Genomic DNA, 16,896 nt, shown 5'->3' with positions numbered 1-16,896 from the left:
TTCAACGGAAACTAAAAAGAGTTAATTTAGGAAATATTCCGTAGCATATTCTGCTTTTTATTCCATAAGAATATTCCTATTCCTTTCCCAGATTTTGGGCCTCAAAGTAAGTAATCATCTGCAGTTCAGACATTTTCTATAGACACTACTACACAAAAATGCAAATATTTTCGAAAATATTGTTCGGACCAATGTGAACTCAAAAGAACATATTTAAGGAATGTTCCTTAGAAAAATATGCTCTTTACGGAATAGGAATATTCCTATTCGTTGCCTAGATTTCGGATCTCAAAGTGAGCTATCAGATATTTTCTTTTGACAGCACTATCCAAAAATACCAATAATCCTGAAAATCTTGTTCGGATTTACGTAAACTCAAAAAAAGAGATTAAGAGAATGTTCCATAAAAAATTAAGGTTTTTATTCCATAAGAATATTCCTTTTAGTTTCCCAGATTTTGGGCCTCAAAGTGAGTAATCATCTGTAGTTCAAACATTTTCTATAGACACTACTACCCAAAAATGCAAATATTTTTGAAAATATTGTTCGGACCCATATGAACTCAAAAGAACATATTTACGAAATATTCCTTAGAAAAATATGCTTTTCACGGCATAAGAATATTCTTATTAGTTTCCTAGATTTTTGACCGTAAGATAAGTTCAGACATTTTCCAAAGACACCACTACTTAAAAATACAAATAATCCTGAAAATCTTGTTCGGATTCACGTAAACTCAAAAGAAGATATTTAGGGAATATTTCATAGAATATTAAGCTTTTTATTCTATAAGAATATTCCTATTCGTTTTCTAGATATTGCACGTCAAAGTCACCAGACTTTAGACTCCAATACATCTTAGACTCCACTCCACAAAAATGCAAATATTTTCGAAAATGTTATTCGGACCAATGTGACCTCAAAGGAATATATTTAGGAAATACTTCATAGAACATTATGCTTTTAATTCCATAAGAATATGCCTACTCATTTTCCAGATTTTGGACCTCAAAGTAAGTAATCACTTTAGACTCTACTACACATGAGAGAATTAGAGAATATTTTGTAGAATTACCATTAATTCGCTCCTCCATCTCCCTCTGTTCCATTTCCCTCCTAATTTTGGCAGTGGACTCTTGCAAGGACAAATGTATGGCCAACTTCAGCTGATCGTCGGTGCTCTCGTTACTATTAGTCGAAATACTCGAGCCTGGATCGGGTGTGACCGGAGTATGCTCGGATTGCCTCACCTGATCCTCGATCATTTGCAAACGGGACATTTCCAGGGCTATGATCAGTTCCACGTTATAGTCCGGCCCTGTAATAAGAATTTATACAATTAAGAAATGTCTATTTTAAGACACTTACTAGTTCCGCATCCTTGACTGCTACACAACAGTCCGCACTCGTGTTCCCTTATCGGACTTCTGCTGATCATGCGCTTTAGAGTGACACTCAAGTCAGTTTCTTCGTCTGTGTCATAATCTCCCGGCCAATCGCAGTCCTTTATCCAGGTGGAGGTGTCCTCCAGATCGTTCTGAGGGAAACTTACGTGCACTTCTGGAATGTGAGTGGAACAGTGAAGGTTGCTTACCAGTTTCCGTTTTCTTTTCCTTAGGGTTGGTGGAGTTTCCGGGGGAATAAGGCCTTGAGCAACCGCACGGACAAATTCGTGACGTTTTCTACGCGTTAGGGTGGAGGTTTGCACTATGACCGCCTTGGGGGTGCGTAAATATGGTCTGGCGATCATTTCGCTTAGTTTTTCCGTTATTTCTTCCAGTTCGTTCTTAAACAGATGCAAAAAAGGTCTATTACAGATTGGCTTGGACCCTAAACAGTGTTTGTGAAAAAGAATGATGAATATTACGGGAAATAGTGTGCAGAATATTATGTTTTTTGTTTGATGAAAATATTCCTATTAGTCTTTGGAATTTTGGACTTTAAAGTTTAGATCAGACATTCTCTGCTCAAACACTAGTCATTATTTTTAAATCTATGTGTCGGACTACTGTGGACTAAAAAGAATGTTTATATAGAATAGTCTAGAGAGTATTTGTCCGTTTGTTTCATTAGAATATTCCTATTAGTTTTTGAGATATTGAATTTTAAACTAAGGAGTTACATTTAAATAAAATATTCTTCCTAGGCACCGCTATTCAAAAATTGACAATATTTTCAAAATTGTTAATCAAACTTAATTAAACTTGAAATAATATTAATAGGGAATATTCTTGTTTTTGTTTCATAAGAATATTCCTGTAAGTTTTCAAAATTTCGGGCTTTAAATTGAGGGTTACTTTCAGTTCAGACATCCTCTGCTACAGTCACTTAAAAGTGTCAATATTTTCAAAATTATTTGTCGGACTACCTTGGCCTTAAAAGAACATTTATGTACAATATTCTGCAGAATATCCTGCTGTTTGTTTCATAAGAATATTCCTGTGAGTTTTCGAGATTTAGGACTTTAAAGTGAGTAGTCACCTCCAAATTAGACGATTCTCTACTACAGCCATTGAAAATTGCATTATTTTCAAAACTGTTTATCGAACTACTTTGGACTTAAAAATATATATATAGAATATTCTGCCGTTTGTTTCATAAGAATATTCCTATTAGTTTTTGAGATTTTGAATTTTAAACTGAGCGATCACCATTAAATAAATAAAGCATTCTTTTTAGACATCACTACTCAAAAATTGCCAATATTTTTAAAATTGTTAGTTAAACTTATTTAAACCTTAAATAATATTCGAAGAGAATATTCTTTGGAATATTCTAGTTTTTGTTTCAAAGGAATATTCCTGTAAGTTTTTGAGATTTTGGACTTTAAAGTAAGGGTTACGTTCAAATCAGACATTCGTTGCTACAGTCACTCAACAACTCCATTATTTCCAAATTTCTTTATCGGACTATCTTGGACTCAAAAGAATATTTTTATAGAATATTCTGCAGAGTATTCTACCGTTTCTTTCATGAGAATATTCTTATTAGTTTTGGAGATTTTGGATTTTAAACTTAGTGGTCATTTTTTTATAAGTCAATCTTCTTAGGCACCACTACGCAAAAATACCTCTGCTAGAGTCACTCAAAAGTGCCAATAATTCCAAAATTATTTGTCGGATTTTCTTGGACTCAAAAGAACATTTACGTAGCACATTCTGCAGAATATCCTGCCCTTCATTTCATACGAATATTCCTATTAGGTATGAAGATTTTGGATTTTAAACTTAGTAGTCATTTTCTAATAACACATTCTTCTAGGCACCACTACGCATATTATTATGTAGTAAAATTTTCAAAATTTTAAGGTAAGCTTATGGTAATATTGAAATAGAATATTCTTAAGAATATTCTGTTTTTTGTTTTATGAAAATATTCCTGTAAGTCTTCGAGCTTTAGGACTTTAAAGTGACGGTTACTTTTAAAGCAGACATAATTTCTTACAGCCATTAAATATGCCATTATTACAAAAATTATTTGTCGGACTACTATGCACTCAAAAGAACATTTATATAGAATATTCTGGTCAATATTCTGCCGTTTGTTTTATATGAATATTCTTATTAGTTCCTAAGATTTTGAATTTTAAATGGACTGGTCACCTTCAAATGAGACATCCTTCCTAGGCACCACTATTTAAAAAACGTCAATATTTCCAAATTTTTTGTTAGAATTAATTTGAACTCCAATTAAGTATATAACGAATATTCTTGAGAATATTCTTCTTTTTGTTTCACAAGAATATTCCTGTAAGTTTTTAAGACTTTGGATTTTAAAATTATGGTTACTTTCGGTTCAGACATTCTCTGGTACAATCACTCAAAAATACTATTATTTCCAAAATTGTTTGTCGGACTACTATGGACTCAAAAGGACATTTATATAGAATATTCTAGGGAATATTCTGACGTTTGTTTTATAAAAATATTTCTATTAGTTCCTAAGATTTTGAATTTTAAATGGACTGGTCACCTTCAAATGAGACATCCTTCCTAGACACCACTATTTAAAAAATGCCAATATTTCCGAATTTTTTGTTCGAACTAATTTGAACTCCAATTAAGTATATAACGAATATTCTTGAGAATATTCCTCTTTTTATTTCACAAGAATATTCCTGTAAGTTTTTGAGATATCGAACTTTAAAGTGAAGGTTACTTTGAAATGAAACATTTTCTGCTGTAGCTACACAAAAATGTTAGTATTTCCAAAATTGTTTGTCGGACTACATTGGACTCAAAAGAACATTTATATAGAATATTCTCGAGAATATTCTGTCATTAGTTTCATAAAAATATTCCTATTCGTGTTTGAGATATTGGATTTTAAACTAGGTAGTCGCCTTCAGATTCTAAAAAACTTTCTTCTGTAGTGACCCCTAATACTTAAAAAATGCCTATATTTCAAAAATTAATGTTCGAATTTATTTAGACCCTAAATAGACTTTAAAGAGAACATTTTGGAGCATATTCTTCATTTTGCTTCATAGGATTATCCATATTAATTATTGAGATTTTGAATTTTTAACTAAGGGGTCATAGTTCCTTCTAAGGCGTCGATATTCAAAAATTGACATTATTGTAAAAATTGTTACTCAATCTTATGAAAAAACTTATACAATGTTCGTAGGGAATATTCCGAGAACTAGTTTGGTTTTTGTTTCATAAGAATATTCTAGTAAATTTTCCAGATTAAGGACTTAAAGTGAGGGTTACTTTCAGATCAGACACCTTTTGCTATAGTCAGATAAAAATGCCATTACTTTCAAAATTATTTGTCGGACGTCCATGCACTCAAAGGAAGTATTAAATAGAATATTCTGCGGAACATTTTGCTTCTTAGTTTACGAAAATATTCCTGTAAGTCTTTGAGATATTGGACTTTGAGCCCAAAAGCCTTTACTTAAAGAACATTCTAAAGAGCAATTTAAAAAAGCTAAAGTACCTGCATAAATTCAAAAATATGCCTATTATACCCGTCGTCCTCCAAGTAGTACCCGTAAGCATAAGAACCACACAGAACCCGTCTGGCTTTCAGCAACTCCCTCACTCCATCCTCTATGAACCTTGTACTGCTTTCAATGGCCTCTAAAATAGTTTTTAAATAAATTCAAAGATTTCCAAGTGCATCCAGTATTTCCAGACCTTCTCGTCTGATCCCAAGACTGCTTGCAAGAACCTCCATCTTCTTTCTGACGCTGGTCAGTAAGGGTTCCTCCATTTTCTGGCTGTTCTCGTGGTTCCTAAACCTGGTGTAGTAGTGCAGGAACCTGGTGATCTCTTGCAGTTCGACGCTCTTTTCTATGGCCTCGTTGACCAAAGTACCCTGTAGTTTGGTGTTTTTTTACGCATATTATTTGATTTTTAATTGAAATTATTGAGGTTTTACCTGTTTCTCGTCAGCTTTTCGTACCGCTTCGAACCGGTTACATCTGAAGTACCCTCCTGTGGCCGAACTGTGCTTCTTCCAAGACTCTTGACACACCCAACAAAAGTCAAATTTACACTAAAAAAAAAAAGGAAAATTATTGAAAATCAGTGAGATTTGAAAATATGGACTAAATCGTACTTTTGAGCACTTCATGTGGTTACACCCCTCGTTCTTTTGAATGGGACTTTTACAGTTCGGACAAGGTTTAGAATTGGTTACCAGCCATAAACAGTTGGCAGCCTCTTCGGTTCCGATGTAAGCGGAATTCAGTTCTTCCGGTTTCACTTCCGATATTTTCTTGTGCCATTGTTGCCATTGGTCGCAGCCGCACGGGGCATGCGCATCACCTAAAGTGGGAAATTTCGTTAGTAAGACGTGAAGGCGAGAAGACTTTGAGGTGGTGTTACCCAAACATTCCCAGCAAAAGAAATGAGCATTTCCGCAATCCACCGCGTGGGAGGTTAATGGGGCGGGTTTTCTGCTCGGGTAAGTTTTTCCAGGGGTTTGTTCCGCTTCCGGAAGTCTCACGGCTCTTCCGCATCCGGGGATCGGGCACCATTTGATTGTTTTGTTGCTCTCCACGAAAGCCTGAGTAAGAAAACTTATTCGAATAATGTTCCCTATAGTAGAGAAGCTCAATTAGTTTAGTACCTTAATATCGAATTGTAAATATCTTCTGGCCATCTCTGGACTGACCAGTTTCTCGATAAACTCCACCGGAACGAGGATGTGGCACTGGTAAGCGGGGCATAAGATGTGATGCGCGTCGCCATCTTGGATTTTCGTGGTGAGGTAACTCTGCCAGCAGCACTTGCAGAACAGATGGTTGCAAGACATTTTTATGGGGTGTTCCCATTCGGATGGTATGACGTTCAGGCAGATTTCACACTAAAAAAATGAGAGTTTTATGTTCACTGGTCTCATTGGGGTTGTAATTGCAGGGGGGTATCTTCCTCACTTCTTTTTCTTGTGAAACATTTTTTTTTAACTTCCTTTATATTTTTTTAAAAATGCTGAAAAATGACTTTTAACGATGAATTCTCAAGCAAATTTTCAACGTTCTAGCTTTTTTAGTTTTCGAGTTATAACGGTTTTTTTTTCGAATTTTTTTCTCACTTTAAAGTCCGAAATCTCGAAAAGTTACAAAGGTATTCTCACAAAATAAACAGCACAGTGTTCAGCAGAATATTCTATTTAATTCTTCTTTTGAGTGCACAGACGTCCGACAAATAATTTTGAAAATAATGATACTTTTGGGTGACTGTAGCAGAAAGTGGCTGATCTGCAAGTAACCGTCATTTTAAAGTCCAAAATCGCAAAAATTTACAGGAAATTTCTTTTCAAATAAAAACAAGAATATTCTCAAGAATATTCCATACAAACCCTATTTAAAGTTTGACTAACAAATTTGAAAATATTGACAATTTTTAAAGTGGTGCCTAAGATGAATGTTTTATTTAAAGGTGGTCGCTCAGGTTAAAATTCAATATCTCAAAAACTACTGAGAATATTTCTGTAAAACAAAAAGAAGAATATTCTAAAGAATATTTTGTATATAATGTATTGAAATTTAAATTAATTCAAACTTTAAATCCAGAAATATTGGCAATTTTCAGTAGTGATGCCTTAGAAAAACTCTTATGTAAAGGTGACCACTTAGTTCAAGATTGAAAATGTCAAAATCTAAGAGGAATATTCTCATAAAACCAACGGCAGAATATTCTGCAGAATATCCTATATAAGTGCTCCTTTGAGTCCAAGAGGGTCCGACAAACGAATTTAAAAATAATGTCATTTATGAGTGACTGTAGCAAAAGATGTCTGACTTAAAAGTAACTATCACTTTAAAGTCCGAAATCTCGAGACTTACAGGAATATTCGCATAAAATAAAAAACAGAATATTTGTAAGAATATTCCCTATGAAAGTTATCTTACGTTTAAATAAGTTTGACTGACATATGCCTATTGGCAATTTTTAATAGTGTTGCTTAAGAAGAAAGTCTTTTCTGAAGGTGACCACTTGGTTTAAAATTCAAAATCTCGAAAACTAATAGGAATATTTTTATGAAACAAACGGCAAAATATTCTGCGAAATATTATATTTAATTCTTCTTTTAAGTGCAAGGACGTCCGACAAATAATTTTGGAAATAATGACACTTTTGAGTGACTGTACCAGAAAGTGGCTGATCTGCAAGTAACCGTCATTTTAAAGTCAAAAATCGAAAAAACTTATGGGAAAATTCTTTTGAAATAAAAACAAGAATATTCTCAAGAATATTCCATACAAACCCTATTTAAAGTTTGACTAACAAATTTGAAAATATTGACAATTTTTAAAGTGGTGCCTAAGATGAATGTTTTATTTAAAGGTGGTCGCTCAGGTTAAAATTCAATATCTCAAAAACTACTGGGAATATTTCTGTAAAACAAAAAGAAGAATATTCTAAAGAATATTTTGTATATAATATATTGGAATTTAAATTAATTCAAACTTTAAATATAGAAATATTGGCAATTTTTAGTAGTGGTACCTCAGAAAAAGTCTTATGTAAAGGTGACCACTTAGTTTAAGATTGAAAATGTCAAAATCTAAGAGAAATATTCTCATAAAACCAACGGCAGAATATTCTGCAGAATATCCTATATAAGTGCTCCTTTATGTCCAAGAGGGTCCGACAAACGAATTTTGAAATAATGTCATTTATGAGTGACTGTACCAAAAGATGTCTGATTTAAAAGTAACTATCACTTTAAAGTCCGAAATCTCGAGACTTACAGGAATATTCGCATAAAATAAAAAACAGAATATTTGTAAGAATATTCCCTATGAAAGTTATCTTACGTTTAAATAAGTTTGACTGACATATGCCTATTGGCAATTTTTAATAGTGTTGCTTAAGAAGAAAGTCTTTTCTGAAGGTGACCACTTGGTTTAAAATTCAAAATCTCGAAAACTAATAGGAATATTTTTATGAAACAAACGGCAAAATATTCTGCGAAATATTATATTTAATTCTTCTTTTAAGTGCAAGGACGTCCGACAAATAATTTTGGAAATAATGACACTTTTGAGTGACTGTACCAGAAAGTGGCTGATCTGCAAGTAACCGTCATTTTAAAGTCAAAAATCGAAAAAACTTATGGGAAAATTCTTTTGAAATAAAAACAAGAATATTCTCAAGAATATTCCATACAAACCCTATTTAAAGTTTGACTAACAAATTTGAAAATATTGACAATTTTCAAAGTGGTGCCTAAGATGAATGTTTTATTTGAAGGTGGTCGCTCAGGTTAAAATTTAATATCTCAAAAACTACTGGGAATATTTCTGTAAAACAAAAAGAAGAATATTCTAAAGAATATTTGTTATATAATTTAGGGGAGTTTAAATTAATTCGAACTTTAAATCCAGAAATATTGGCAATTTTTAGTAGTGGTGCCTCAGAAAAAGTCTTATGCAAAGGTGACCACTTAGTTTAAGATCGAAAATGTCAAAATCTAAGGGGAATATTCTCATAAAACCAACGGCAGAATATTCTGCAGAATATCCTATAGAAAAGGTCCTTTGAGTCCAAGAGGGTCCGACAAACGAATTTTGAAATAATGTCATTTTTCAGTGACTGCAGCAAAAGATGTCTGATTTAAAAGTAACCATTACTTTAAAGTCCAAAATTTCGAGAACTTACAGAAATATTCTCATAAAAAAGAACAGAATATTTTCAAGGAAATTTCCTACGAAAGTAAGTTTAAATAAGTTTGACTGACATATGCCTATTGGTAATTTTTAATAGTGTTGCTTAAGAAGAAAGTCTTTTCTGAAGGTGACCACTTAGTTTAAAATCGAAAATCTCGAAAACTAATAGGAATATTTTTATGAAATAAATGACGGAATATTCTGCAAAATATTTTAAATAAATATTCTTTTGAGTCCAAGTTAGGCCGACAAACAATTTTGGAAATATTGACATTTTTATTATGCGACTGTAACAGAGGATGTTTGATCTGAAAGTAATCACCCACTTTAAGGTACAAAAATCTCAAAAACTTATCAAAATATTCTTATAAAACAAAAACAAGGATATTCCCTAAAAACATTTTTTTAAATAGGTTTGACTAGCAATTTTAAAAATATTGACAATTTTTTCCTTTGTTTAATTAGATTGACAATTAGTGCCTTTGAAGACTCTTTTATTCGAAGGTGACCACTCAGTTTAAAATTCAAAATCTTAAAAACTAATGGGAATATTCTTGTGAAATAAAAAGAAGAACATTCTCAAGAATATTTCGTATAAACTCCATTTCAGTTCAAATAAATTCGAACAGCAGTTTTGGATATATGAGCACTTTTTGAATAGCCTAAGAACGATGTCTCATTTGAAGGTGACCAGTCTGTTTAAAATACAAAATCTCAAAAACTAATGGGAATATTTTAATGAAACAAACGGTAAAATATTCTGCAGAATAATCTGTAAAAATACTCTTTTGAGTTTAAGATAGTCCGACAAAAGAGTTTGGAAGTATTGGCATTTTTGAGTGACTGTAACGCAAGGTGTCTGATCTGAAAGTAACTTTCATTTGAAAGTACAGACTCTTAAAAACTTACCAGAATATTCTTATAAAATAAAAACAAGAATATTTCTTACAAATACAATTTTAGGTTTGAATAATTTAGGAACATTTTTTAGTTTTTCATTTATAGAGATTTTTGCAAAAACAAATTTTTTTTTCGATTTTTTTTTAATTTTGCAACTGCTTTTATGGTTTTTGTTTAATTAGTGAAATAGGTGTCTAATAATTTTAATTGAGGAATTTTCGCGCAAAATTTCAAAATTCTAACTTTTTTGGTTTTTGAGTTATAGGAATTTATTAAAAAAAAAATCAAATTTTTTTACCCAATTTTTTTAAAAAAACGCTGTATTTTATATCTAATGATTTTCAAATAGACGTTTTCACATACATTTTTAACATTCAAATTTTTTTAGTTATTGCGTTAAAAAGATTTTTTGAAAATTTTTTTTTTTTGAAAAAATTGTTTTTTTTTTACCCCCTGTATATTTTTTGAAAAACGCTAAAATATGTAGATAATATTTTTCAACGAGGAGTTTTCGGAAAAAATTTCAACATTTTAACTTTTTTAGTTCTTGAGTTATAAGTAATAAAAAAAATTTTTTTTTTTCAAATTTTCCTTTTTTTCCAAACATCCTATATAATAATTAAAAATCTCTAATATAAGTATCAATATTAGAATTAATTTTTTTTAACAGTGTACCAATTTTCAAACTTGTATCTTTTTTGGTTTTCTAGTTATAAACGTTTTAATAATTTTTTCGAAAAAAAAATTAAAATTTTTCAATTTTCCTCAATACCTACTTGCACTAAAGAAAAAATTATTAAACGTGTAAAACTTTTTTTTTTTAATAAAAAAAAAATATCTAGATGGCTTATGGTTACTTAATATAGCAACATTGTCATTTATAAACGATTGACAACATTGACCCATGACTGGCATTTATAATTTCAAAATAATCACATACAATCTTGAGTATCAATATGTTTAGAGATCTGAAAGATCAGAAAGTGACGATATCCACGAATTCACCAGTCCGCATAAGTGCCGAAATCAATTACAGAATGTCAAACGTGTTTCTTACTGTTTTAATTTTTTTTTAATTGAAGCTGTGATCTAAGAGATAGAGGGATATTTAGTCCTAAACATCTGTTTTTAAATTACTGGTACCTCTCGAGGCTGGAAGCTGTTTAAGAGTATTTAAAGGATTATTCCAGGCACTCGAGCTGGCTTAAATGCCTGGAATAAGGTCCTGAATATCCCCAATTTCTAGGAAGAGAATTTAGAAAATTATTCCAGGCACTCAGGGCAAAAAATTCAAATTTCCTAAAATATTTTTTAGTATATTGATTGTGTACTGTTTGTTGAATATACAAAAACATCATTGTAAAAATTGCACAGAATTTATAGGAGGCATAGATAAATGACCTTAGTGCCTTGAATAAACAGGAAAAGTACTTTGAATACCTAGAAGGGGTCTAAAGGATTATTCCAGGCACTCAAAGTGACTTAAATGCCTGGAATAAGATCCTGATTATCCCCAAATGCCAGGAAGAGGATTTAGAAAATTATTCCAGGCACTCATGAGAAAAAAGAGTAATTCAAATTTCCTAATAATTCCTCAGTAAATTTATTGTGTACTGTTTCTTGGATATAAAAGAATATCATTGTAAAAAATGAACAAAATCTATAGGAGCCATAATTAAATGACCTTAGTGCCTTGAATAAACTAGAAAAGGACTTTGAATGTCTAAAAGGAGTCTAAGAGTACTTTAAGGATTATTCCAGGCACTCAAACCGGCTCAAATGCCTGGAATTAGGTCCTGAATATCCCCAATTGCCAGGAAGAGTATTTAGAAAATTATTCCGGGCACTCAGGACAAAAAAGAGGAATTCAACTTTATTACTAATTATTTCTCAGTAAACTGATTGTGTACTTTTTCTTGGATATATTGTAAAAATTGAACAAAATCTATAGGAGGCATAAATAAATGACCTTAGTGCCTTGAATAAACTGGAAAAGTACTTGAATGGCTAAAAGGAGTCTAAGAGTACTTAGAGGATTATTCCAGGCACTCAAACAGGCTCAAATTCCCGGAATAAGGCCCTGAATATCCCCAATTACCAGGAAGAGGATTTGGCAATTTTTTCCAGGCAGTCAGGACAAAAAAAATTTCTCAATAATTCCTCAATAAATTGACTGTGTTCTGTTTCTTGGATATACAAGAAAATCATTGTAAAAATTGAACAAAATCTATAGGAGGCATAAATAAATGACCTTAGTGCCTTGAATAAACTGGAAAAGGACTTTGAATGCCTAGAAGGGGTCTAAGAGTACTTAAAGGACTATTATAGGCTCTTAAACCGGCTCAAATGCCTGGAATAAGGCCCTGAATATCCCCAATTTCCAAGAAGAGTATTTAGAAAATTATTCCAGGCACTCAGGATAAAAAAGAGTAATTCAACTTTATTACTAATTATTTCTCAGTAAATTAATTGTGTACTCTTTCTTGGATATTTTGTAAAAATTGAACAAAATCTATAGGAGGCATAAATAAATGACCTTAGTGCATTGAATAAACAGGAACATAACTTTGAATGCCTAGAAGGGATCTAAGAGTACTTATTCTAAGTACTCAAAGTGACTCAGATGCCTGGAATAAGGTCCTGGACGTACTTCATAATATCCTCATTTGCCTGCAAAAGTATACTTTAGTACAACTTTAATACGAAACTAAGTGTAAGGAAGACAACCTCTAATTACAACCAAAATGGGATACAGTTAATACACTAATAAAAATTACCATCACTTCCTGTTTAGGTGCTTCCGAGGCCGTATCATTGGATATACTAGAATCCAAGGAACCAGCGTGTACTAGAACCGTACTGGGTGCTTGCACTCCGGCTTTTTCACAACAATCCGCTGGATTTTTCATCCATTTTTCTAGTAAAAGCTCCCTGGACCACTCTGGAAAATTAACTTAGGGATAATCTCTGGAGAGCACTGACACCCTAATATTTATCTTTGATTTTTAAAAAGATCCTACCGTTATCTCTCAGTAAAGCTTCAGCAGTGAACAGTGGAATCTTCAACATATCCGAGGTATCTACCAAAAGTTGATCCTTTGCTTCCTGTAGATCCTGGCTGCGTAGACCGCTGTAGACCTCCTCCTGTTCATTGATCAGGTCGTTTTCCAGATTGGCCAGATCCGCATTGTCAGTCTACAATTGCAGGAAATTAATGTAGAGGAGTTTTTTTTTTTTGGAATTAATCTTACAAAGACCATTCGACTCTCTAAGAAGCCCGCGATATCATCGAACCCCGCCCTCATCGCCAAGTCACAGGGCGTCATTTTCTCGTTGTTTTCCAGAAACAGTGGCGCCCCGTTGTAAACCAGCAGTTCCACGCACCTCCTTAGGCCGGAGTTGGCCGCACAGTGGAGTGCGGTGTTGCCAACCTGAAAGAAAATTTTTTTTTATCATCATCATCTTTGAGAGCTTGTAAAAAATTGTCAAATTAGAATATTAAATTAGTGTAGCCTTCAGAATATAAAATGAAGTTTTTCAAATCATTTTTTAAAAGTTTGAGGAAATTCGGACAACTCTTAAGGGAGTTATAAATTTTTTTGTATTGAGGGTCCAAAAAAATTAGAAATTTTTTATCATCATCTTTAAGATCCTGTAAAAAATTTTTTAATTAGAATACTAAGCTTAAGTATATTTTAAATATAAACTAAAGTTTTTCTAACAATTTAGAAAAATTTTGGGAAAATTTGGACAACTTTTAAGGGAGTTATGGGTTTTTTTGTACTGAGGGTCCAAAGAAATGGGGACAGTTTTCCAATCATCTTTGAGAGACTGTAAAAAATTATGTAATTAAAATATCACCTTGAAACGCTTTTGAGGACATAAAATGAAGTTTTCTTAATAATTTAGTGAACTTTGAAGAAATTTGTATAATATTGAAGGAATTTATTGGTTTTTTAGTACTGAAGGTCCAAAAAAATTTGACATTTTTACCATCATTTTTGACATTTTGTAAAAAAAAACTCGAATTAAAACTATAATTTAGATAATTTTTATAAGCATAAAATGAACTTTTTCTAATGATTTAGTGGAATATTGGGGAAAATTGGACAACTTTTAAGGAAGTTATGAATTTTTTTGTACTAAGGTTACAAAAAAACTAAGAAATTCTTATTATCATTTTTGAGAGCCTGTAAGAATTTTTTAAATTGAAATATAAATCTAAAATACGTTCAAAAACATCAAGTGCAGTATTCCTCATGCTCTGGTGAAATTTTCAGGAAATTTAAGTAACTCTTAAGAAAGTTATGGATTTTTTTGTTTCGAGTGATTTTTATCATGTTTGACAGCCTATAAAATTTTTTTTAATTAATGTTTTAATTTTAAATATACAAAAAAATATAAAATGAAGTTTTCCTAATGATTCAGTGAAACTTGGGGACAAATTGAATAATTTTTGAGGGAGTTATGAATTTTTTTGTAATAAGGGTTCAAAAAAAAATTGAAATTTTGAGTATTATCTTTGATAGTTTATAAAAAAATGTCTAATTAAAATATCAATCTGATATATCTTTGGGAGTATGAAATAAAGTTCTACCAATTATTTAGTGGAACCTTGGGAAAATTTGGACAACTTTTAAAGAAGTTATGAATTTCTTTGTAATGAGGGTCTAAGAAATGGGGAAATTTTTACCATCGTGTTTGAGAGCCTGTAAAAAATTTTACAAATAAAATATTAACTTAAAATGTCTTTAGGATTATAAAGTGAAGTTGTCCTTATACTGTAGTGAAATTTTGGAGAAATTTGGATAATTTTTAACGGAGTTATGAATTTTCTTGTACAGAGAGTTCAAAAAAAATGATAATTTCTAACGATCGTCTTTGAGAGCCTGTAAAAATTGCTTTATTTAAAACATTTACTTGAAATTTTTTGGGAAACATAAAATTAAGTATTCTTAATGACTAAGTGAAACTTTGGGGAAATTTTGGCATTTTTAAGAACCTTATAGACCTTTTAGTGCTGAATATCCAAAAAAATTGGAAAATGTTTACTGTCACATTTAAGAGTCTGTAAAAAAAATTTTAATTAAAATATTAAATTGAATTTTATTTAGGGGCATAACATAAAGTTTTTCTAATAATCCAAGAAAACCTTAAAGAAATTTGACCGAATTTTATGAAAATTATAGATTTTTTTGTAATGAGAATCCAAGAAAATAAAAAATGTTTACCATCAATTTTGACAGGCTATAATATATACCTATATATCTTGTTTAATAACCTGTAAAAAATTATTTAATTTAAATATCAACTTGAAATGCTTTTGAGAGCATAAAATAAGGTTTTCTTAAGGATTTAGTAAAACTTTGAAAAAAAATGCTATAATATTAAAGAGAGTTATTGATTTTTTAGTACTGAAAGTCCAAAAAAATAGAAACATTTTTACTATGATTTTTTGATGGTCTGTAAAAAATTTTCTAATTATATATCCACTTAAAGTATTTTTCAGAATTTATAATGAAGTTTTCCTAACAATTCAGTAAAACGTTGGGGAAATTTGGACAATCTTTAAGGAAGTTATGGATATTTTGTACTGAGTGTCTAAAAATATTGAAAAAAAAATTACCGTCAGCTTTGACAGCCAATAAAACATGTTTAAATTAAAATAATAACTTAAAATATTTTTAAGAGTATAAGGTAAAGTTCTTCTAATAATTTAGCAAAACTTTCAGATAATTTAAACAATATTTAACGAAAATATGAATTTTTTTGTAATAAGATTTCAAAAAAAAACATTAAATTGTGAGTATCATTTATGACAGGTTCTAAAAAATTTTTTAACTGAATTATGAACCTAAAATACCTTTAAAAATATAAAATGAGATTTTTTTCTACGATTTAGTGGAACTTGGGGGAAATTTGGACAACTTCTAAGGAAGTTATGGATTTTTTTGCACTATAGGTTCAAAAAAAACAGGAAATTTTTACCATTATTTTTGACAGCCTTTTAAAAATTGTCGAATTAAATTATTAGCTTAAGTTATCTTGGAGAACATAAAACAAATGTTAGACAACAACTTAGTGAAACTTTGGGGAAATTTGGACCATTTTTAAGGGAGTTATTCATTTTCTTATACCGAAGGTCCAAAAAAACAGAGAAATTTTTATTATTATTTTTGACAGCATCTAAAAAATTGCTTAATTAAAATAGCAACCAACAGTATATTTGAGAATATGAAATAAAGTTTTTTCTAATGATTTAGTGGATCCTTGGGAAAATTCGGACGATTTTAAGGGAGTTATGAATTTTTTTTATACCAAGGGTCCAAAAAATGTATAAATTTTTACCATTATTTTTGAGAGCCTATAAGAAATTTTTAAATTACATTATCAACTTCAAATAATTTCAAAAACATAAAATAAGGTTCTCCTAATGATCTGGTGAAAGTTTGGGGAAATTTCAATATTTTTTGAAGGAGTTATGAATTTTTTTATACTGAAGGTGCAAAAAAATTGAGAAATTTTTACGATCATTTTCGACATACTGTAAATAATTTTATAATTAAAATATTAACTTGAAATATTATTAAAATATAAAGTGAAGCTTTCCTAACAATTTAGTGGAACAGCGGGCAAATTTGGACAAGTTTTAAGGGAGTTGTGGATATTTTTGTACTGTGAGTCTAAAAGAATTAAGAAATTTTGGCCATTATTTTTGACAGCCTATAAATTTTTTCCAAATTGGAATATTATTTTGAGGTATGGTCAGAAAAAATAAAATAAAACTGTTTTAAGGATATAGTAAAACATTGGGCAAATTTCGATTACTTTAAAGGAAGTTATAATTTTTTTTGTACTGAGGGTTGAAA

The 16,896-nt window shown here is 30.8% G+C and overlaps 1 protein-coding gene across 1 annotated transcript in view; it reads right to left on the bottom strand.

The window, feature by feature from the left end:
- Positions 1 to 16,896, bottom strand: part of LOC126734006 (ankyrin repeat and IBR domain-containing protein 1-like) — a 41,992-nt gene that overhangs the window by 12,822 nt on the left and 12,274 nt on the right. Inside the window, exons 4-14 of the mRNA XM_050437516.1 lie at positions 13,279 to 13,458; positions 13,048 to 13,222; positions 12,805 to 12,968; positions 6,082 to 6,318; positions 5,838 to 6,018; positions 5,569 to 5,777; positions 5,389 to 5,505; positions 5,145 to 5,325; positions 4,945 to 5,087; positions 1,369 to 1,786; positions 1,076 to 1,318 (exon numbers count right to left, since the gene is read on the bottom strand). Of these exons, the coding sequence (XP_050293473.1) occupies positions 1,076 to 1,318; positions 1,369 to 1,786; positions 4,945 to 5,087; positions 5,145 to 5,325; positions 5,389 to 5,505; positions 5,569 to 5,777; positions 5,838 to 6,018; positions 6,082 to 6,318; positions 12,805 to 12,968; positions 13,048 to 13,222; positions 13,279 to 13,458 (2,248 nt within the window). The remainder of the gene's footprint in view (positions 1 to 1,075; positions 1,319 to 1,368; positions 1,787 to 4,944; positions 5,088 to 5,144; positions 5,326 to 5,388; positions 5,506 to 5,568; positions 5,778 to 5,837; positions 6,019 to 6,081; positions 6,319 to 12,804; positions 12,969 to 13,047; positions 13,223 to 13,278; positions 13,459 to 16,896) is intronic.

This window comes from Anthonomus grandis, chromosome 3, assembly GCF_022605725.1.
Source record: "Anthonomus grandis grandis chromosome 3, icAntGran1.3, whole genome shotgun sequence".
NCBI lineage: Eukaryota > Metazoa > Arthropoda > Insecta > Coleoptera > Curculionidae > Anthonomus > Anthonomus grandis.
This window is presented reverse-complemented; position numbering and strand designations above follow the sequence as displayed.